The sequence below is a fragment of the Aquarana catesbeiana genome, linkage group LG07, assembly GCF_042186555.1.
Source record: "Aquarana catesbeiana isolate 2022-GZ linkage group LG07, ASM4218655v1, whole genome shotgun sequence".
In the NCBI taxonomy this organism is placed as follows: Eukaryota; Metazoa; Chordata; class Amphibia; order Anura; family Ranidae; genus Aquarana; species Aquarana catesbeiana.
Window position 1 is genome coordinate 59,108,910 of NC_133330.1, and position 23,633 is coordinate 59,132,542.

Genomic DNA, 23,633 nt, shown 5'->3' on the forward strand with positions numbered 1-23,633 from the left:
GGCAGAGAGCAGGTTCAGCTTTAGTTAGATTTTGACTAACTTCTACTTCAATGGTAAATCTGAAGCTGGGTGAAAGTAGGTAGGGAGGTTACCACCTCATTTACTGCAACTGTAAAAAAAAAAAAAACTCTGATAGTCATGATTTGCTGAAATGTTATTATATTTAGCTGTCCTTGTAGTCCATTTGTATCAGGACTATTCATCCCTCTTTGGCCAGTCTCTCTTCCTTTAAGGTCAACATCCACATTAGTTTGAGAACAGTCTTTTAGTGTAATGATACCTTTTTATATACTATATTGTCAAAAGTATTGGGACGCCTGACTTTACATGAACATTAATGGCATCCCAGTCTTAGTCCGTAGGGTTCAATATTGAGTTGGCCCACCCTTTGCAGCTACAGGATGTCCCAGAGTTACGAACCTCCGACTTGCGAATGACTCCTACTTACAAACGGGAGGCGGCGTCGGCGGGCACATCGGAAAACGACGTCTCTGCCGCTCTGCGCATATGCTTCCGACTTACGAACAAATCCGACTTAAGAACAAACAGGCAGTCCCTAACCCGTTCGTAACTCAGAGACTGCCTGTATAACAGCTTCAACTCTTCTGGGAAGGCCGTCCACAAGGTTTAGGAGTGTGTCTATGGGAATGTTTGACCATTCTTCCAGAAGCGCATTTGTGAGATCAGGCACTTGATTTTGGACGAGAAGGCCTGGCTCGCAGTCTCCGCTCTAACTCATCACAAAGGTGTTCTATCGTGTTGAGGTCAGGACTCTCTGCAGGCCAGTCAAGTTCCTCCACCCCAAACTCACTCATCCATGTCTTTATGGACCTTGCTATGTGCACTGGTGCTCAGTCATGTTGGAACAGGAAGGAGAGCCCCTAAACTACCTAGACATGCATGAACAAGGTGCTTTACCTCTATAGGAGATACAATTTATAAATGGTCATTGTTATCTTTAGTTTTTTTTTTTCTTTTGTACTGAATATATTATATATGGTTTTTGTTGTTCTTTTGCATATTTAGTGAGGACTGCTGAATTCTCATGTGTCCTGAGGAAGCTAAATAAGAGAAAGGTGTTGACCCATGAGGACTTACGATTCTACCATACAACTATATATTTGATGAACAACTCAAGTGTATTTTTCATTAAATATGAATAGTGGTGATAGTGAATCAAGTTATAATCACTATAAAATCATGTGTGTATTGTTTATATTTTAATTCCAGCTTGAGATATAAATGGTTTTTACGTTGTTGGAAAAAAATATCTTATTTTATGAATTGTGTTACCTTTCATTGCCAGCAAAGTCCATCATTTTTTTGTTTTATTTCTATGGATGTACATTTATTATGGATGTGGCAATTGAGCTGCATACCCTATTGATGGTCATGTTTCTTACGTGTTCTAGAAAAGTAGAAGGAAAGCAACAACATGCATTTTTTAATGAGATCTCCAAATCCTATTTGATTTGTCTCTATTTTACAGACACTTTAATCAGGTAAAGTGGACATACCACATTTGCTTTGGTAAGGACTCTGTGCAGGCCGGTCATGTTCCTCCACCCCAAACTCGCTCACCAATGTCTTTATGGACCTTGCTTTGTGCACTGGTGCGCAGTCATGTTGGAACAGGAAGGGGCCATCCCCAAATTGTTCCTACAAAGTTGGGAGCATGAAATTGTCCAAAATGTCTTGGTATGCTGACACCATAAGAGTTCCCTTCACTGGAACTAAGGGGCCAAGCCTAACCCCTGAAATACACACCATAATCCCCCCTCCACCAAATGATTTGGACGAGTGCACAAAGCAAGGTCCATAAAGACATGGATCAGCGAGTTTAGGGTTGAGTTGAGTTGAATCTTGATATAGGGCAGTCTTTTACCCTGTAGGGTCCCGACGCGTTTACAAACACATACACATACTAGGGCCAATTTAATAGACAGGATCTGATTAACCTACTAGCATGTCTTTGGAGTGTGGGAGGAAACCGGAGTACTCAGAGGAAACCCATGCAGGCACAGGGAGAACATGCAAACTCATGGCAGATGGTGTCGTGGTCGGGATTTGAACCAGCGACCCTATTGCTGCTAGGTGAAAGTGCTAACCACTACACCACTGTGCTGGCCTGCACAGAGTCCTGACCTCAACCCACTAGAACATGTTTGGGATGAATTAGAGCAGAGACTGCAAGCCAGGACTTCTCGTCCAACATCAGTGCCTGACCTCACAAATGCGCTTATGGAAGAATGGTCAAACATTCCCATAGACACACTCCTAAATCTTGTGGGCATCCTTCCCAGAAGAGTTGAAGCTGTTATAGCTGCAAAGGGTGGGCCAACTCAATATTGAACCCTACAGGCTAAGACTGGGATGTCATTTAAGTTCATATGCATGTAAAGGCAGGTGTCGCAATACTTTTGACAATATAGTGTACGTTCACATCATTCCCTGCCCTAAAGGAGCTTACAATCTAAGGTCCCTAACTCACATTCATTCATACACACACACACAGAGATACTAGCAGGGCTGCTGTTAAAAACCACAGGGCCCCATACAGTCAATTCTTCAGCTATGAATAAAAACAGTGAGTGATTGGTACCGATTACTCATTGTGTTCATTCAGGAAAGGAAGGGGCTGGTAAATATGACATTTACCGGACCCTTTCCCTACTCTCAATCTTAAAGGATCCTATTGTGTTCCTTTAGCTGTCAGCGGGAAGGAGAGGAGGGAAGCCAGCAGCACTTCAGGGGTAGGGAGGCACACAGGGGAGTCCGGGCAGCAGGGGGAAACGTATGGTGCACAGGGAGGGGGATCAGAGTGGCGGGGGGCCCACATACGAATCACCCCGCTGCCTGGGCCCCTCTGCTGGCCCAGGCCCCATACAGGAGGACTGGTGGTACCCACTTATTCATGGCCCTACATAGTAAGGCCAGTTTAGACAGGATCCAATTTACCTACTAGCAAGTCTTTGGAGTGTGGGAGGAAACTGGAGTACCCGGAGGAAACCCACACAGGCACATGGAGAACATGCAAACTCCAGGCAGATAGTGTCATGATTGGGATTCAAACCGATGACCCTAGTAATGCTACGCAGAAGCGCTAACCACTGTGCTGCCCAATAGATTATAATGTAAGTGGCTAGCTTCAGGCAATCTGATTGGTTGCTGTACTACAGACAGTTTTTTTCAACTGCTTAATAAAAAACAGTTTTTTCATGACTCTTGTCCATTCAATCATGTGCGGAAGTCCTATACCTTGGAGGAGTACAGCCCCATGAAGGGTAAAGATGACAGATCTCCAACTGGCCATGGGATCAGAGGACTTCTGGCTGTGCCAAGGCAATTTGGTGTCTTCCTAGAGATTGCATTTCAAGAACACCTAAACAATGAAGCACGTACTCCTATTCTACAAAAGCACCATTTAAACAAGAAAAAAAAAAGACGCCCTCTATACATTTTACTTTCTAAGTGTGCAGCTAACAAAACAGAAAATGTCTTTCATTTCAGACTCCTTGTCTTCTCGTTCACAAGAGGGAATTTTTTTTCCCGCAGACTCCATATAGAGCAAACTCCGGCTAATATTTACCTCTTTTAAGTCGTATTTATTGTGCAGTTTGGCGAAATGTTCTTCATGGAGAAAACCAGTCCATTAAGACACAAAGCTCCTCTGTAACAATGCACACTTTGCTGTAAAGTGTTCTGCTAAAATTAGGTCTTTTAGAAGTGACTGCGTCTTTACCTTCCCGCTGCTATAAATTGTATTATGTATAATTGCACCTTTTCTTCCATTCTGCTAAGCATATGTGAAGAGCAAGTGTGCAGAATACCAGCATTGTTTTCTGGTTTTCTATAGACCATGAGCAGGAGAAGAAAAAAAAAAAAAAGAAGTGTGTGTATATATAGATATCTATATATATTTTATATTGCATTTAAATGATGCATGTACCTATGGACACATCGTGAGCAAGGACAATGGGTCTTGTTTAGCAGAAAAGTTGGGAAAAGTGTGTTTGATGCACATAGAGATGCTGCTGAGGAATTTCTAATCGGGTACGGCCAAGTACATTCTTTACAGGCTTCAAAAAAATCCTTTCCATTCTCTGTAATGACTTGTATTTTCTGAGTGCTGAATGCAGGGGCAGAGAAGGGCAGCTAAATTAATAAGGGTCATGGAAGACCTCGGCTAAAAAGGAAAGGCTAGCCGAACTGAACTTACTCATCCCTGAGAACAGGCCATTATCATCACCTTGTATAAATATAAAAATGGACCATACAGAAAATGAAGTAGCAAACGGTTCCTAAAGTGGTCCTTGCATCAGATTTATTTTTCATGCTAAGGTAATGCATGTAAATAAAAGCCTAAAATAAAATTTAAAAAAAAGAATCAGCACAAGGCACATTACTTACTAATAATCCAATGTGTCCCTTGTGCTGCTGGCTCCTGTATTCATCGAAATCCTCAGAAACCCCCCACAAACTTTTGATGTGACAGGGCTGAATAAAGCCGACGGACCAGTGCGAGACAATCATCAAAAGTTGCAACTATGTTCGCCCTTTCCACCCCGCCTCCATTCATAGAAGCTGTAACACATCTGTAGTGGAAACCTATTCTTACATTGGAACTGTTCAAAAATTGACCTCCCCAAAGTTAAAGCGGAGTTCCACACAAAAATGGAACTTCCGCTTTTCGGAACCCTCCCTCCGGTGTCAATACAGGTATTTGCACCCACTTCCGTGCATAGACAACCGCGGGGGGGGGGTGTCTACGCCACTTCCTGTCCCCCCCCGCTGTCTGCTGGGAGATACACAGGTCCCAGAGACAGCAGGGACCATTCGGATTGCGCAGCGCAACTCGCGCAAGCGCAGAAGGGAACCAGGAAGCGAAGCCACAAGGCTTCACTTACTGATTCCCTTACCGAAGATGGCGGCGGCAGCACCCGAGGAGCGAGGGACGGTTCGGCCTCGGGTGCCGACATCGTGGGCGCCCTGGAAAGGCAAGTGTCCTTATTTTAAAAGTCAGCAGCTGCAGTATTTGTAGCTGCTGACTTTAAAAAAAATTAAATAAATTTCGGAGGACCTCCGCTTTAAGCTTTAAAACAGAGGCTTGACAAATCCCAGGCGCCAGGTCGCCATAGCGACTAGGAATTGTGTCCTGGCACCTGGGCTTTTGTCAGCCCATTGAAAAGAGAAAAAAAGTGTCAACAATAGATAGGGCAACACTCATGTATAGTAGTGAAGTCTGTAAATGTCTAGGGCTCTTCCTATTACACTGTAAGTGGTGGAGAAATTTTTTTGAAGACCAATGGCATGGAACGCCACAGCCGCTCTCTGGGAAGATGTCTGCCGCATTGGAGACAAAGCTGTACCCTCTGTGTTTGTGTCTTTTTAGTGGGTCGATGACAGGTACACAGACATCTGTATGAGCGGACTTTCCCCAAAAGGACACACATGGCAAACATGTGTCCCTGTTTACTATCAAAGTAGGGATGCACTGATATATGGGCTGCTGAAAATTAATCCCAAAAATAGGTGTAGCTGTCACATTTTTGGTATATAACTTAATGTATGTTATATCTTAGCATCTGGCGCCATCTAGCGGCCAAAATATGAAAGGACTGCATCTTTATATTTCATCATTCAAGAAGTTGACATGGAAGTGTTTTGTTTGTTTACATTTGGACATTAACTTGACCTACCCATGATGCCCATTAACTCCCATGAACATCAGGAGAACAGAACTGCATTGTGGGAAGATGATAAAAGGGCTCAGCGCGGCCATCTTAGGGCTCTTAGACACGCATGGCCAGCCTGGGAGGATCTGTGTGAGGTCTCCAGTGCAGTGCGGCCTACCTCCACGGAAGAGCGATCCGAGCAGCGATACTGCGACACACCAGTGAGCTGGGCTGATGGCGGGGCAAGACTGGGAAGAAGCCAGAGGAGCCTGTCGGAGCCATCTGGGAGTTCCGGAACGTCTTGTTGTGGGGAGCGGAGCAGTGCGGAGGTGCCGGCCGGCCGGAGACAGGACCCAGTACACCAGAGCGGAACTTTCTGAAAAAGCTGACCTGGTTGGGTGAGAGGGCTGTTGCCCAAAAGTTTCCCTGGTGCACTTTTACACATCCACCTGTATAATACAGAGTTGCTGGGATCTATAGTCCCACAAGCAAAGTCAAAGGATTAGACTGAGCTCAAAATAGGCCCCGGGCCTGTATTTCAGTGAGGATCTGGTACTGTATCATTGGCATCAGAGATAATTGCAGTGCTGCTGTACCATAACTTTGATTCAATATTCAGCTTGTTTTGATCAGGAGCCATTAAACCCTTGGATTACAAATTCACTTTATTCATAGCTAGCCGAAGAAAGAAGAAAAGAAGGGCTACCTAATAAATCACAAGGATTTGTGTTTCACTGTCATATTGAAAATTACTGTGATACCAAGTAATGGGAGCTCCCTAAATATTGTATTATATTTTATCAAATCAGTCTTTGATTCAATTATAGTTACAAAGCGTGCAAAGGATAGGACAGTGCTCATAGTGAAGTCCATTCACTCTGCCATTTATCCTATTTTTCTTAGCACACTACACGCAAGTGAATTCAACCATTTTACATCTGTATAATATCTTTGTAAGCTGAAGTCTGTTGACTGTCTTGTTATGTTGGCTTGACAGTACAACTATTGTAGTGTTCTACTTCAAGTAATGCCCCATACATACGATGAGATTATCGGATGAATGATCGTCCGTTTTTTTTATTGCATGCTGATCTCAGATCGAATCTGAGGAGTACTAAAGTCACGAAAATTCCCGCACGACAGAAATAAAATTCGGAAGTGATGTCATGTGTTGTAATGCATTTGTATTGCATTTTCAAAACGATAGCTGTACTGATTAGATGAAAATCGTACGACCTGGCATCGTACGAAAATTTCCTGCATGTCCGATAGAATACTATCGGATGAACTGTCCTGATCGTCTCTCGAAAGCTCTGTACTAACGATCCGATTATCGTACGATCGCTTCAAAAGCGGTATTTTCCGTACGAATTTCTGATCGTGTGTACGGGGCTTAAGCAAATACAGTAAACAAAGTTCTTGTGCATGAGTGTTGTTTTTCTTTGCATTATCAACCAAGTGGAGACCAAAGGTAAAGATAAAAAAAGTAGATTACATTGTATATTGTGAAATTGTCTTTAGAGTCTTAGGCTCGGTTCACACTACCGCGACTTGGGATCCGACTTGTAAGCCCTCAAGTCGCCCCAAGTCGCCCCAGAAAGAGATTCACATTACAGTGCATGGGAGCGTCTTAATAGACACTACTGAAGTCGCTCCGACTTCAGAGCGTACTCCCTGTACTACTTGGATCCGACTTTGATCCGACTTCAGCCTATTGACTATCATTGAAGTCGGATCGCCGTCTCGCATGATCCGACTTCGGCATGCGACTTGTGCTCAAATGGGGAACTCCGCGCCAAATTTTAAATAAAAATCCGGCATGGGTTTCCCCTCCAGGGGCATACCAGGCCCTTGGGTCTGGTATGGACCTTGAGGAGAACCCCCTACGCCGAAAAAACGGCGTGGGGGGTCCCCCCCAATCCATACCAGACCCTTATCCGAGCACGCAGCCCGGCCGGACAGGAATGGGGGTGGGGACGAGCGAGCGCCCCCCCCCTCCTGAACCGTACCAGGCCGCATGCCCTCAACATGGGGGGTTTGGTGCCTTGGGGGAGGGGGGCGCGCTGCGGCCCCCCCCACCCCAAAGCACCTTGTCCCCATGTTGATGAGGACAAGGGCCTCTTCCCGACAACCCTGGCCGTTGGTTGTCGGGGTCTGCGGGCGGGGGGCTTATCGGAATCTGGGAGCCCCCTTTAATAAGGGGCCCCCAGATCCCGGCCCCCCACCCTATGTGAATAGGTATGGGGTACATGGTACCCCTACCCATTCACCTAGGGAAAAAAGCGTCAATAAAAAACACAGTACACAGGTATTTAAAATAATTTATTAGGCAGCTCCGGGATCTTCTTCCGACTCCGGGGGTCTCTCCGGCGTCTTCTCCCGGTGTCCGCATCTTCTGCCGGCTCCACCGCTATCTTCTGGCGCTCTTTTGCCAGCGGTGGTCCGGACCTCTGGATCATCTTCTTCCCTCTTCTCTTCCAGAGATGTTGACACGACGCTCTCCCCAGCCAGAATGGTTTCTGTGCGCTCTGCAAGGGACTTATATAGGCCGTGACCCCGCCCCCTTATGCCGTCACAGTCCCTGGGCATGCTGGGTCTGTGACGTTTTAGGAGGCGTGGTCACCGGGTGATGACCACGCCCCCTTATGACGGCACAGCCCCAGCATGCCCTGGGACAGTGACCTCATAAGGGGGCGGGGTCACCGCCTATATAAGTCCGTTGCGGAGCGTTCAGAGACCATTCCAGCTGGAGAGAGCGTCGTGTCAACATCTTTGGAAGAAAAGAAGAAGGCAGAAGTCCGGACCACCGCTAGCAATTGAGCTGCAGAAGATAGCGGAGGAGCCGGCAGAAGATGCGGACACCGGGAGGAGACGGCGGAGAGACCCCCGAAGTCGGAAGAGGACCCCCGAAGTCGGAAGAAGATCCCGGAGCTGCCTAATAAATTATTTTAAAAAACCTGTGTACTGTTTGTTTTATTGACGCTTTTTTCCCCTAGGTGAATGGGTAGGGGTACCATGTACCCCATACTCATTCACATAGGGTGGGGGGCCGGGATCTGGGGGCCCCCTTATTAAAGGGGGCTCCCAGATTCCGATAAGCCCCCCGCCCGCAGACCCCGACAACCAACGGCCAGGGTTGTCGGGAAGAGGCCCTTGTCCTCATCAACATGGGGACAAGGTGCTTTGGGGTGGGGGGGGCCGCAGCGCGCCCCCCTCCCCCAAGGCACCAACCCCCCCCATGTTGAGGGCATGCGGCCTGGTACGGCTCAGGAGGGGGGGGGGCGCTCGCTCGTCCCCACCCCCATTCCTGTCCGGCCGGGCTGCGTGCTCGGATAAGGGTCTGGTATGGATTGGGGGGACCCCCCACGCCGTCCTTTCGGCGTAGGGGGGTTCCCCTCAAGATCCATACCGGACCCAAGGGCCTGGTATGCCCCTGGGGGGGGGAACCCATGCCGGATTTTTATTTAAAATTTGGCGCGGAGTTCCCCCTAAAGATTCATACCAAACACAGTGGCGGGGATCCAAGTCGGATCCCCGTTCATTGAAAGTCGGATCCACAAGTCGTGTTGAAGTCGGGTTAAAGTCGCGTTGCAAAGTCGCGTTGAAGTCGTGTTGCCCCTGTGTGAATCGAGCTGCACACTATTACACCACAGCTGTGTCAGGGGGACTGAGAGAAATCAAAGGGGAAACGAAGCAGAGTACGGGCCCAATTAAAATACAGCAGCTCCTTCGGGGGTTAGTGCTACATAGGGTTATCAGCATTTTGCAAATAGAAAAAAAAAATAAAAGGAGCCGATAATGGTCACTAAAATACAGCGAGATTTTCATAGGTCGTGTGACTCGAAAACCACATAAAAAAAAAAAAAAAAAAAATGCAGCACAGGTGAGTTTTTGTCACGTTTTTACTGCATTTCATTTGCATTACACCACAACGGACCAGTGTGAAGACATACATAGAATTTAAAGTGGTGAATTTTTCTTGAGCTTTTCTTGCGCTTTAACGCAAAGTGAATCAAAAACTACTAATTAAAAAGTGGAATATAATGCAAATTATACATAAAAAATATATACCGTATTTATCGGCGTATAACACGCACCCCAAGTTGAGGAGGGAATTTTAAGGAAAAAACTTTTAGGAGGGAAGTTTAAGGAAAAAAAACTTACATTTAAATGCCCATCAATGCAGCCTCATCAGTGTTCATCTGCAGCCTTGTTAGTGCAGCCTTGGCCCCAGTGGTCAGCGCAGCCTTGTCCCCAGTGGTCAGCGCAGCCTTGTCCCCAGTGGTCAGCGCAGCCTTGTCCCCAGTGGTCAGCGCAGCCTTGTCCCCAGTGGTCAGCGCAGCCTTGTCCCCAGTGGTCAGCGCAGCCTTGTCCCCAGTGGTCAGCGCAGCCTTGTCCCCAGTGGTCAGCGCAGCCTTGTCCCCAGTGCCGCCGACATACACAAGTTTAGTGTGTATTTTTAAATATGGCGCCGCGGAGTTCGGAGGGACTCGGCGGCGCTCGTTCAGCTGAACGAGCGCCGCCGAGAACACAGTGACTGGGCGGAGCCGAGATACACATAGCCGAGGGTTCTCGGCTCTTCTCGGCGCCGTTCACAGTCACGCCCAGTCCCTATGATGGGCATAACAGAGGTCCAATGGCGGGACTGGGCGGGACTGTGAACGGCGCCGAGAAGAGCCGAGAACCCTCGGCTATGTGTATCTCGGCTCCGCCCAGTCACTGTGTTCTCGGCGGCACTCGTTCAGCTGAACGAGCGCCGCCGAGTCCCTCCGAACTCCGCGGCACCATATTTAAAAATACACGCTATGTGAATGTCGGCGGCGATCGCTCCAATAGATCACAAAAATAGCGGGAATCGGCGTATAACACGCACCCACGATTTTCCCCTGATTTTAAGGGGAAAAAAGTGCGTGTTATACGCCGATAAATACGGTATTTTTTTTTTTTTTTTAAAAACTGTCCATTTCGGTTTTCGGCCAAGTGCCTCCTGAATTTTTGGTTTTGGTCCAGAATTTTCAATTCAGTGCACCACTAATTGAAAGTGAGAGTAAACCAAAAATCACAAATTTTGGGTTTTCCCCCCCGAAAAGTAATAGAGGGGAAATCTTCCAATAGAGACTAGTTCTGGTGACCTGGGGGTCCCCAAGGAATTCCCTTATTTTGCAGGTATTTTCTCTCACTTCCTGTTTGGCTATGGAACAGGAAGTGAAGGGAATGCTCAGCAATGGGACACAGATGGTGGAAAAAAAAAAAAAAAAAAGTTTTGCCTTGAGTTCTACTTTAACCTCCCTGGCGGTATCCCCGAGCCACACTCGGGATCGCATCGCAGGATCCAGGCAAAGTTACTTACCTTGTACCTAGGATCCTGCAATGTCTCCACGCTGTGTGTGCGAGCCGTCCTCCGCTCCATTCATCACTGTACCGGGCTCTGTTCCCTTCGAGCGTTGCGACGCACGGGGACGGAGCCCGGCGCCAAATTCATAAAATTAAAAACACAGAACACATACAGTACACTGTAATCTTACAGATTACATTACTGTATCAAATTATTTCACATCCCTTTTGTCCCCAGTGCTTTGTCCAGTGCCCTGCATTCAGTTTTATATTATATATACTGTTCTTTCTGCCTGAAAACTGGAGATTGTCTATAGCAACCAAAAAGTGTCCCTTAACATCAAAAGCAGTTTAAGACCAGCTAGAAAACATTGACAATAAATTAGAATCACTCGCAGAATTGATAGTGACTTGTGGGGAAATCTGTCATCCAACAGAAAGTAATGACAGCGACAATTCTGCAACTGAGCAAATTTAAGTGTTTTTGATTTGATTACATTATTGAATAATTTTTATTATTATCATATTATTTGTTATAATTATTTATAGTTATTTATTATATTATAATTTATGATTTTGCGTTTCAAACTTTATCATACCCGGGATTTCTACTAGACTCTTGTTTGGACAGATTTAAGTGTGTTATTACTAAGAATTACAGGCCTACAATATAAAACGCCAAATTTCCATGTAAAACAATTGCACCGCTTTGAGCATCAAAAATCTGACATAATCATACCGCCAGGGAGGTAAGACTTATATGAGGTTTTAGATCTATTCCAACAACTCTCCATTATCATGCTGTAACAACCTTAAGAAAACTATTCTTCTGTGAATAAAGCCTCGCTGTTAAGCATCACGTCTCCCAACGCCAAGAAAAGAAAAAAGAAGCTTCATTACTAAGCCAACTGCCATAAAGCACAGACATTCCTCAAAATGACTAGCACAAAAAGCCTCACTCTAAATTTAAATACCAATTATGAACTGAAGAGTGTTTAATTTAAGCCATTATGGCAAACTTTTTTCCGTTCTTTATTTCCGTAACGATTCCTAGTCTGAGTGCAGTCTATTAGTCTTGTGAAATGTGAACGCGTTCTGACGGCTCCGTGGCTCCCAAATGTTATTTTTTCTTGCTTCGCTCTCCGGTAGGTGTGTTTACAGCGTTCTAAGAAATGGGAGATGCGGAACAATAAGTCAGAGGAACATTAGTGTCTCACATCTGAAATGAGATTTTGATTTGTGGCACTCCTGTCTATTATGCTCATTACTGTAAATCTAGACGGTATGGGGTCATTTTGGAAAAAAGTAGAAACGGTTATGAAACAGCGGCTGCATAAAAAAAAAAAAACGTTGCGTACGGGATTGTGCCTATGAGAAGCTCGTTATTTCACAATGAAAGCCAACAGTCCAGGTTAACTGCCAAGACCTAATGATAAGATACAAGCTCTGCTAAAAGGAAAGGGGGACCTAAAAATTGGAACTAATAACAGAAGAATGTAAAAGAAGAAAAGGTTTTTAAAAACAACTTTTCTATGCTGCTAGAATAAGCATGGAGCAAGTGAAATCATAACTTCTGATCTGTGTACCTATTCTAGGGCAGTGAGAATACACGAGGATCAGCATGGCAGTCAAGATTTTCAACAACGGCGGTCTAGTATTTCTCTTAGTAGAGGCATCCTTTAGGCTTGATTCACACCTATGCATTTTTAGTGCTTTGTTGCATTTTGCAGATTTGCACTACAGTCCATTTAACATGATTTCCTATGGAACACGTTCTGTAGAGCAAATCTGCAAAATGCACAAAAAATGCATAGGTGTGAATCAAGCCTTAGAGATGAGCTACAGTTAAACAGCTAAATGCACAGATCAAATATACAGTGCATCCGGAAAGTATTCAAAGCGCTTCACTTTTTCCACTTTAATGTTACAGCCTTATTCCAAAATTGATTTAATTCATTATTTTAACATTCTACAAACAATACCCCATAATGACCAGGTAAAAAAAGTTTGTTTCAAATCTTTGCAAAAAATAAATAAATAAATAAAATAAAAAATCACATGTACATAAGTATTCATAGTCTTTGCCATGACACTCAAAAATTTAGCTCAGGTGAATCCTGTTTCCACTGATCATCCTTGAGATGTTTCTACAACAAGATTGGAGTCCACCTGTGGTAAATTCAGTTGATTGGACATGGGTTGGAAAGGCACACACCTGTCCATATAAGGTCCCACAGTTAACAGTGCACGTCAGAGTACAAACCAAGCCATAAAGTCCAAGGAATTGTCTGTAGACCTCCGAGACAGCATTGTATCAAGGCATTGAAAGTCCCAATGAGCATAGCGGCCTACATCAACCGTTAATGGAAGAAGTTTGGAATCACCAGGACTCTTCCTAGAGCGGACCGCCTGTCTAAACTGAGCAATCCGGGGAGAAGGGCCTTAGTCAGGGAGGTGATCAAGAACCCGGTGATTACTCTGACAGAGCTCCAGCATTTCTCTTTGGAGAGAGGAGATCCTTCCAGAAGAACAACCATCTCTGCAGCACTCCACCAGTCAGGTCTGTATGGTAGAGTGACCAGACGGAAGCCACTCTTCAGTAAAAGGCACATGACAGCCCGCCTGGAGTTTGCCAAAAAGTACCTGAAGGACTCTCAGAACACGAAAAACAAAATTCTCCGGTCTGATGAAACAAAGATTGAACTCTTTGGCATGAATGGTAAGCGTCATATCTGGAGGAAACCAGGCAGCGCTCATCACCTGGCCAATACCATCCCTACAGTGAAGCATGGTGGGGGCATCTAGAAGTTTTAATTGCATCTAAGGGCAGGGCTAAGAGGTTAGCACTTTTGCCTAGAAGCACTAAGGTCATTGGTTCGAATCCCAACCAAGACACTACCTTCACAGGGTCTCTGGTTTCCTCCCACAGTCCAAAAGACATGCTGGGAGGTTTATTGTCTCCTGTCTAAATTGGCCCTATGAATGTGAGTTAGGGACCTTAGATTGTAAGCTCCTTGAGGGCAGGGACTGATGTGAATGTTCAATATATGTAAAGTTCTGAGTAAATTGATGAAGCTATACCATTTAGCTAATAGCAGTGCACTTTCTAGTATGTGAGAGTGCCTAGAGCCTCATAGCTGTATATGTGCAACGTGAGATCAAAGGTACTGCTGCCTCTGACTGCTAGTCTCATGAGATTTGGTCATATCACTATTGTACTGCTCACTGTTCTCCTTGCTGAAAACTCTCACATGAGGAAGCAAATACCTGCCTCTACCAAGATTTCTGTCTTCACACAGAGATGATCACATGCCTGATGAAGGGGTCCTGTGTGGCCCCAAAGTGATTGTTATAATAAAGTTTTTGAATACAGTTTTTGAATACTATTTGAAGATCCACAGTGTGTTGTTGATATATGTTCTAACCTTGCCTCTAAGCAAAGACAGTACAGAACAAGACATGGTAAGTAATAGGGAGATATCAACTGCTAGGAGACCACAGGCAATGCTGGTAACTAGTCATTTGCCCTCTACCTGCTTTTTTCAGACACACTTCCACAGTGTTTCTCTTTAAAAAACCTCTTGTTTGAATTCAGATACACTTTGAAGTAAATGAGAAGACAGAAAATTTTGAAAGCACCAGACAGGAAACCTGGAAATCATGTCTTGCTAGAGTCATCTTTAAGAGTTATTTTAGTTTTTGGTAGAAGATGCATTGAATCACCCAATCTATATGAGCGGACTGACCCTTTAAACAAAAGCCCTTTTCAAAGCCGCAACCTGGTTTCTATCCCATTTGCTGTAACAGGGGGAAAAAAAAAAGTGTTAAATATTAACTATTTTAAGAGGAATTTCTTTCCAAATCCATAAAAAGTTTTCATGGCTCAAAATAATATCCCCATAAAAATAATTCAAAGCCTCATGTAACAAAAGGCAACAAAGCAGCGATCATTAAATGTAAATGTTTTGGCCCAAAAAAGAACCCCAGCGGATAACAAAGAACTATAAAGCATAACAAAAATGACTTTTTATAGCGCCATTTCCAACACGTTAGCAGGGATAGTAAAGCTGGGTAATGCAGCAATCAACAACCAAAGCCAGCCCTTAACCCATCCCTGTTCAGCTGGCAACAAGAAGGACTTGTACTGCAAGACCTCTTTGTGACCCATTATCACTAGTATATTGCAATGGAAATACCTAGTGATTGCATGAAGAATGTTTTTTACCTTAATGTAGAGAATGCGTTAAGGTAAGAAACATTCTGCCTTTATAACCACTTTAAAGTTTGTGTATGGTCAAAAAAAACTATTCAGTACATCCTAGCAATATAAGCACACTTCCCCATGTTTTGCTTCTTTAAAAATGCTTGAAGTGCAGAAAAACGCCTATTGATCTGACAAAAATCTAGTAAGCTCCTAACTTCCTGTAGTGATCTGACAATTCCGTTTTATCCTTTCCTGATCTACCACAACCAATTTGAAGCCACCTCCTGTCTACATTCACTCCAAGAATGGCTGCATGGTATTTCTCAAGGCAGGTTTCCCGATGGTGACAACAGTGGATTACGCCTGTGAAATGTGCGTCACTGCAGACATTTGTTGCCCCTATTGCGCAAGTGTACTACAGGGTATCACCACAGGATAATAATTGGGATCCTCAGACAGAGCATGGTCATCCTATAACAGGAACTGCCTAAGCAAGAATCATCATGACAGAAAAATATCCTGGGATTATCATACACACATGTTCAGACATCACTTTTGCAAAAGAACTACTTATCTCCGTGAAGAACTAAGACTCAAGCTAGCCATACACAGCTTGAATCAGGAGTAGGGTTTGGGAGGAATTATGCAAATATCTAAAGGCCTTGATAGGTGGCTGTGGCATAAGAGCCATGGGTGGTCCTGTCGGTACCAACTCGCTTGACAAAAGCAGATTTATAAATTGACTGAGCCGGTTGGAAAATGGTCAGCCAAATAGTAGTCGCATTCTATCGATGTTGGAGTATTCAGGCAGTTGCACTTGCTGCAGCTGTCTGAATACAATAGCTGTCAGTGCAGATTTCTCCATCCATGCGGTTTACCATGGATGCGACAACTATAGGCTGAATGTGCCAAATCTATCTGTGTATTACTAGCCTCCGTTTATATACAGGAAACATACAGTACAACTTTCCTCAGCATAAGCAAAGCAGGAACATAGGCAAAACTGTATGCCTTCTATACTTTCTGCCTCCACCCCCTCCAAAAAAACAATCCCAGCAATTAAGTCTTCAGGATGCAAGATGAGGTGGTGCCTCCTCAGAATTTTTTTCTGTTTCATGGAACATGAATTCCTAAGGTGTGGCTGTAAGGATGGATACATCAAGCTGTTCAATGTCCTTACACAATGTTCTGAAATGAAATAGCAGTTTAAAGTATTTGCTGTATTCACTGGCGATCTGCTGAAGTCCCACCAGGAGCATGACTTTGCTGGTTACCACTTTGTCCAAGGAAAGGATATATATATATATATATATGTGTAAACCCACTAGTTTTATTTCTTTAGACATACTGTAGTGATCTATTGTAGTCATGCATGCCACGCCCCCCACCACCACCACTTAGCCCTTTTTAAAGATTGGCGTCTTGAATGATGAAGAAGGGGTTGCCATCGAAACACATTAGCCGTTTAAGACCCTAGTGAGATCTCCCAGCTCTCTAGAGTGTGCCAAGTAAACAGGGCCACCATCGGGGGGGGGGGGGGACACAGCCGATACAACTGTTAGGGGACCACCCAGGCCAGAAGAAGGCAGGACAGGTGAAGGGGAGCCCTGTTGTACACTATAGAACCAATCTCACAGCTTCTGCTGCTCTGTGTGTCATTGAGCTCAGACATCAAGCTCTTTACTGCCACCTCTGGCTACTATGTGCATGTGCACCCCTCGTGTGAGCTGTCTGTACTGTGCTCCTCTGTCAGCAACATGTCAGCTTTGTGAAAACGAGCTGGGACTAGGTAGGAAGATTTCCTTTACAAGTCAGGGCTGTGAAGGAAAGGGAGGGGGCTGCTTGTGTACAGGGAGGAGCCGGAGGCTTGTGTGTTTACAGATTTGTGTATGTGTGGGGCTGACATATATACAGGTGTGAGGGGGCTGACATATATACAGGATTGAGGGGGGGACTGACATATATGCAGGATTGAGGGGGGGGACTGACATATATACAGGATTGAGGAGGGGGACTGACATATATACAGGATTGAGGGGGGGGGACTGACATATATGTAGGATTGAGGGGGGACTGACATATATACAGGATTGAGGGGGGCTGACATATATACAGGATTGAGGGGGGGGGTGAGTGCGTACAGGTGAGGTGGCCGGTGTGTGGATTCAGTGGGATGGCCCGTGGGCAAGTCCTGGGGAATATTGGTGGTCAGGCTCGGGGGGGGGGGGGGGGCGGGCAGGCTTAGAGCTGTGTAAAGGGCCCAAACATTTCTGATGGCTTCCCTGTCAGTCAAGGACCATAGGGCTACTGATAGCTCGATGAGTGATTTATATACTAATGTTTGTGAGTATAATGTATTCAGATTTTAAATGCAATCTCCCAGCAACCGCTCCTGCCCCTTTAAGGTCTTGACTCCTCTGACTGCAGTAGGGGTATTCCCACATACTCCTCCTCTTCCTAATGCACTCCTAGCATAAAATTAATCTAAGAGCAAGGCTTCCCCACAATAATTGCGACATACAATATGGACATACCAAGGACAGCTCAAAACCACAGTTGGCCAAAATGTCTGGCCATCTACCCAAAACTGAATATCTAACTAGCCCTTTCATTTTTCAGAAAAATATATTTAGTTGAAGTACAAAAAAAAATTTCAACCAGAAGACATATTCTTTTTTTAAAAAAAGTATTTCTTTGTAATAATAAATGAAGAATGTGCCAAAAAAAAAAAAAGAAGATGTACTTGTGTGATATTGTCCATTGTCCCCAGATAAGCAACTGAGTACCAACATACCTAAAACAATCTGAACCCTAGGATGCCATCTGAAATGCGCGAGTAACCAATATGTCAGCTCAATGAACAGGAAACAACCACTGGACCAAAAACTTTTACTCATACACCACAGGAGGCCAGGATGACAGTGTTTAAAAGAGGATGTTTCAAGGATACTCTTTGAATTTGTGAATGTTTACTTACTTTCAATAAGATGGTCTGGCACTTCTCTTATTCCATAGGAAGTGTTACTGGAGTACTAACAAAGTATTAGGCAGGAATTGTTTTACACTCTCAAAAATTGTGTTTTACACTTGTCTTGTAACTCACACATAATCCCGCAGAACCCCCCGGGTCCTCCTAATACACAACCCACCTCTCCCTGACTTCTTTGCTACCACACCTCCTACATGTGGCCAAGACCCTTTTTTCGAAAGGCTGGGATGGAATATGTGCTGAAAGTGGATAAGGTACATTTTTGTTCCAATGGTATTTATTTAGGTTTTATAACATATAAAATGGTTGTACAAAGTTTAAAGAGGTAAGGTGGATAACAAGGCATAATGGTACATACAAAATTTGCAATATAGAACGCATTCCTAATATTGCATCAAAATACTACAAAGGGTACCAAGGGTTATAATGAGAACAGAAATGGAGCAGCAAAGTCCAAAAGTCACGCCCTAACACCAAAAATTAGCAGTTAGAATGTGTGTCGGGTGCCTGCATAACATCCTTGTTTGCCCCTCCCTATTAGCATCAGGGTCACATTAGCTGAGTGAGGAAGAGAAACCCTGAAATAGTAGTCAGTACCAGGGTGCAAATGTGTATTTGCTTTGGAAGAAAAAAATCACCTCTAACTATGGGGCAAATACAACCCAAAGGCCCATTGTGCAGCGATACTGCCCCCTCCCGCCATCCCTCTTTCCCTGCCTCCTCCCGACCCCATCCCAGGCTGAAGCTCCACTCCAGGTACTCTCTGCTCACCTATTGGGTCAGGCTGGACAGAGCCTGCTGCACCGACACTGTGATCCCAAACTGGCCGGCAGGGGGGAGCCGGGGTGGCTTGGTCAGGACTGGCCAGGGAAGGAGAGAGCCTCTGGTCAGGCCGTCCTCTGCTCAGACATGGCATACACCAGCCTGCCCCCTGTCCTCATCCCGCACTTCGGTAGGACATCGTCAGGGACTTTTTACTTCTCTTCACCAGAAAGCCTTTAGGCATTTCTGCAGCAGAAGCGGTGCAGTTGTTTTACTGGGCATCAGAGCAACCTGGAGGGCAATTGACCCTTGGCAAAGTCCGCCCCTGCCTCCAACATTGGGTGTCCTACGTGTGGATGTTTCTGCATTATGCAAAACTAGGAGTTTAGTTTTTTTACATTTTAGAATGCGGTCCCTCAAGTTTGTGCATACTTTTAAAGGGTGCCTTGACTGAAAAAAAGGTTGAGAAACACTGCCTTAGAAGACCTCACACTTTAGAATTACAGCTATGATGCTCAAGGCATCAGAGTGTCTAGGCACAACAGGAATTTGAAACTAAAGGTACTTTTTGTCAGGGTCGGTTCACACTGGGACGACTTGGGATCCGACATGTACGCCCTCAAGTCGCCCCAAGTCGCCCCAGAAAGAGATTCACATTTAAGTGAATGGGAGCATCTTAATAGACACTACTGAAGTCGCTCCGACTTCAGAGCGTACTCCCTGTACTACTTGGATCCGACTTGGTAGGCGACCTGTACCATAGAAATCAATGGAAGTCGCCTCCAAGTCGGATCTCTCTCTCAAAGTCAAGCGACTTTGCAGGGAAAACCCCTCCCTCCCAGAGAGCTGATTGTCCTGTGATTGGCCACAGCCGAAGTCGCCTGTCCTGGAGGCGACTTGAAGTCGCGTTGTAATTTGCTAAAGTTGCGCCGAAGTCGCGTTGAAGCCGCGTTGAAGTCGCCGTGCAAAGTCGCGTTAAAGTCGTGTTGCCCCTGTGTGAATCGAGCCTCAGGGTACTGCTCTGGCACAATTAACATTTCTAGAAGAAAACAAATTTTTGGAGCTGAGGTACACAGATTTGTGCAGGCAAGACAGCTTAGGTAGGAGCTGTAAATGAGATTTATGCAGAACAGAGGTATGTAGGAGGGATATCCTAAAATGGACACCATATGTCAGATTGTCAGCAGAGAGTCAGGCCAACTATTTCCATATGAAGAAATACATCTGAAAATAGCTGTGATAAATAAAGCATATTAAAGCATTCTATAAGTTGCATCAAACAGATGAATACGTTATTTCACAAATGGCAGTGTAAATAGAGCTATTCCATGACATAGTATACACAAGCAGTTCGCATGAGTGCTGGAAAGCCGCTAGCTCTCTTATTAGGTCCCGCAAGGCTTTGCGGCTTCGCTGTTACTTAGCACTGAAATCATGCTACTGTAACAATACAAACAGCAGATAAAGGGGGACTAGTGCAAATGAATGATTCATCCATTACTTACCATTTATTATGTTTTCTCAGCATATTTAATTACACAGCAACCTTAAGAGTAGATTACACTGAGAGACCACGTACAAGCTCCACTTACAGGGACTGTATAGCATTTCAAGGTTTAGGATATTTATACAATAGAGATTAACTAGACATAAACCATCTTTTCAGTATGTTTTATATTTAAACCTTATTTTTATGCATACTTTGTATTTGTAATTGCATATTGTATGCAGATGGGGACAGCCATGTTTCCACACTACATGCCCAGGCTCTGCTTCCTGCTTTGGAATGTACCATGTCAATTAGCACCTGGCCAAACCAGTCCTGACCAATGTTTCCTGGACTGACAGCATTACCTTGACTGCTGGAACCCTCCTGCTGTGAGCTGCAGTGTCTGGGAGGGGGAGCTCGTGAGACACAAACAAAGGAAGATTTGGATCAGGTAGGCAAGGTACAGGAAAAGTTTTGCTACTTTAGGGAAGACTTGTGTATCACCTAGTGATAGGATTTTTTTTTTTTTTAAGTGTTCACTGAAACTACACTATGTTTGCATCTTGACATGTAAACTGCAAAAATCTGACTTTTTGGGCACAAAATTGTATTGCATAGATGTAAATCTGAAACATTAGTCACACATACTTAGTCTTTTGGCAGCTTCTAGGGCTTCAGTGGCATTATCAGCAACAAAGAATCTCTGGACGGTGACGCCATTATCGGCCATCAGTTTTTTGCTCTGGTATTCCTGTAGATTAAGCCATCTTCTTGAAGTCACCTGGGCACCCTAGTGGGAAAAAAATAAAATAACGTGTGAGGACGTAAAGTGTTACTAAACCCAGGACCTTGCAGTCACTATATCTGGTCTCCCATAGTACACAGAACATGGAAATGCAATAGTTTTAATAAATATAAACTGCTGAATACCTTTTCTCATCAGTAGTATATAGCAGTCGTGTGACTTCTATCAGTGTCTGGTTAAAGCTTGGAGGAGTTTTCATTCTACTCTGACTGTCCTATGAGGATGCATGACTCCTGACCCTGTGTCTTTTAAGTACTGATTGGCCCTGTGCTGATCATGCACTCTCCCAAGAAAAAAAAACTCTCTAGCAATACACACCAAACTGAGTATGTGCAGAGTGACTCCAAAGGCTATGTCTTATCAGGAGAAGGATTGGGGACAGTGGCAAAAGAGGAGGATCAGAAAAGACAGGATCACACATCCTTTTTACACAGTGCGGAGGATTAACCCCTTAGGTTCCACAGTGAGTATAACAAGTATGGTTTACTGCATATACAGACTGATTTTGCTGTTGAGGGTTTAGTAACACTTTAAAATAGGGAACAGATTATTAAACAATTTTTATAAACCAAGGTGAACTAGGAAAAAAAAAATTCACATACTGCGTCTGTTATGCTAAAAATATCTCCTTCTTGATTGGCAAGCCTTTTGCAATCCCATGCTTCCTCAAAGCAGCCCACCAATCTCATGCGGCCTTTGGAATGCCCGCTCCATCTGTAACAAGCTAACATCTGTACATGACCTCTTCATCTCTCATGGCTTTAACATACTCGCCATAACAGAAACCTGGCTTCAAAATTTTGACTCAGCTTCTCCTGCTGCCCCCTCCCATTGTGGTCTCCATTGGACTCACTCCCCCAGACCCAACAGACAGAAAGGAGGTGGAGTTGGCTTCCTTCTATCCCCACAAAGCACCTTCCAAGTCATTCCTGTCCCTCCCTCTCTTCTTTCGAGATGCACTGTATTGCAGCAATTTATCGGCCTCCTGGACCAGTATCGTGCTTTCTTGATGACTTTGCTGCCTGGCTACACTACTTTCTCTCCTCTGAAATACCCACTATCATTCTTGGTGACTTCAACATTCCTGTCAATGTTAACAGCCCAAATACAGCTAAACTTCTCGACTTAACCTCATCTTTTGACCTAAGCCAATGGACACATACTTCCACTCAGTCCAATAGTAATACCCTTGACCTTGTATTCTCCCATGTCTGCAACCCTGGCAACCTCACCAACACCACCTTTCCTCTCTCTGATCACAACCTCATTACTTTCACTGTATCCTTGCCTCCAACCACCCATCCCTCCAAGCAGCGAACAATTACTTGTAGAAACCTTTGCCACTTTAACCCTTTTCTTCTCTATTCTGCTACTGACCACCTATATGGCATAATCTCTCCCTTGTCCTGTCCTGACCTGGCCACCTCTGTCTACAACAGTTCACTCTCATCATCACTAGATGCACTTGCTCCTCTAACCACATGCAGAATCAGGTCCCGACCGTTACAACCCTGGCAAACTGACAACACTAGAAATCTCAAGAGACATTTCCGTGCTCTTGAATGACTGTGGCGTAAAACCAAATGCCTGCGAGACTTCACCCTATATAAATCTGCCCTTCTAAAATACAATTCCTGCCTCCATGCTGCCAAACAAGCCTACTTTGTCTCTCTTATTAATTCCTTGTCATCCAGTCCCCGTCGGCTCTTCGCAACCTTTAACTCTCTGCTTCGTCCCCCACCTCCTCGACCCACTAACTCACTCACTGCCCAAGAAATTGCCAATCACTTCAAAGACAAGATTGACGCAATTCGTGAGGATACCTCCACTGTGCGTACATCTTCCCCACCCAACATACCTTGCCTAACAGCACATTCAACACTCTCCTCTTTTGAATTGGCTACTACTGAAGAGGTTACAAAACTTTTCTCAGATGCCCACCTAACCAATTGTCCCTTGGATCCTGTTCCCTCACAACTACTACGGTCACCCCCTTCTTCTATCCTATGCTCGCTCCCTCACATCTTCAATCTCTCCCTCTCTAGTGGCACCGCACCTTTCCCTCCCCTCTAAAAGATGCGCAGATCACTCCCATACTTAAAAAGCCCTCACTGGACTCCCCAAACCTGAGCAACTTAAGACCCATCTCATTGCTCCCATTCGCCTCTAAACTTCTAGAACACTTAGTCTACAACCGTCTTAGCTCCTACCTCAGTGAAAATAACCTTCTTAACTCCTTACAGTCTGGCTTTCGCTCGCAGCACTCCACGGAAACTGCCTTACTAAAACTCACCAACGATTTACTAACTGCTAAAACCAACAGCCAGTACTCCATACTCCAACTACTTGACCTCTCTGCGGCCTTTGATACTGTT

The 23,633-nt window shown here is 44.7% G+C and overlaps 1 protein-coding gene across 1 annotated transcript in view; it reads right to left on the minus strand.

Moving 5' to 3' along the window:
* Positions 1–23,633, minus strand: part of SUCLG2 (succinate-CoA ligase GDP-forming subunit beta) — a 371,194-nt gene that overhangs the window by 283,803 nt on the left and 63,758 nt on the right. Inside the window, exon 2 of the mRNA XM_073592203.1 lies at positions 21,102–21,243. Within this exon, the coding sequence (XP_073448304.1) occupies positions 21,102–21,243 (142 nt within the window). The remainder of the gene's footprint in view (positions 1–21,101; positions 21,244–23,633) is intronic.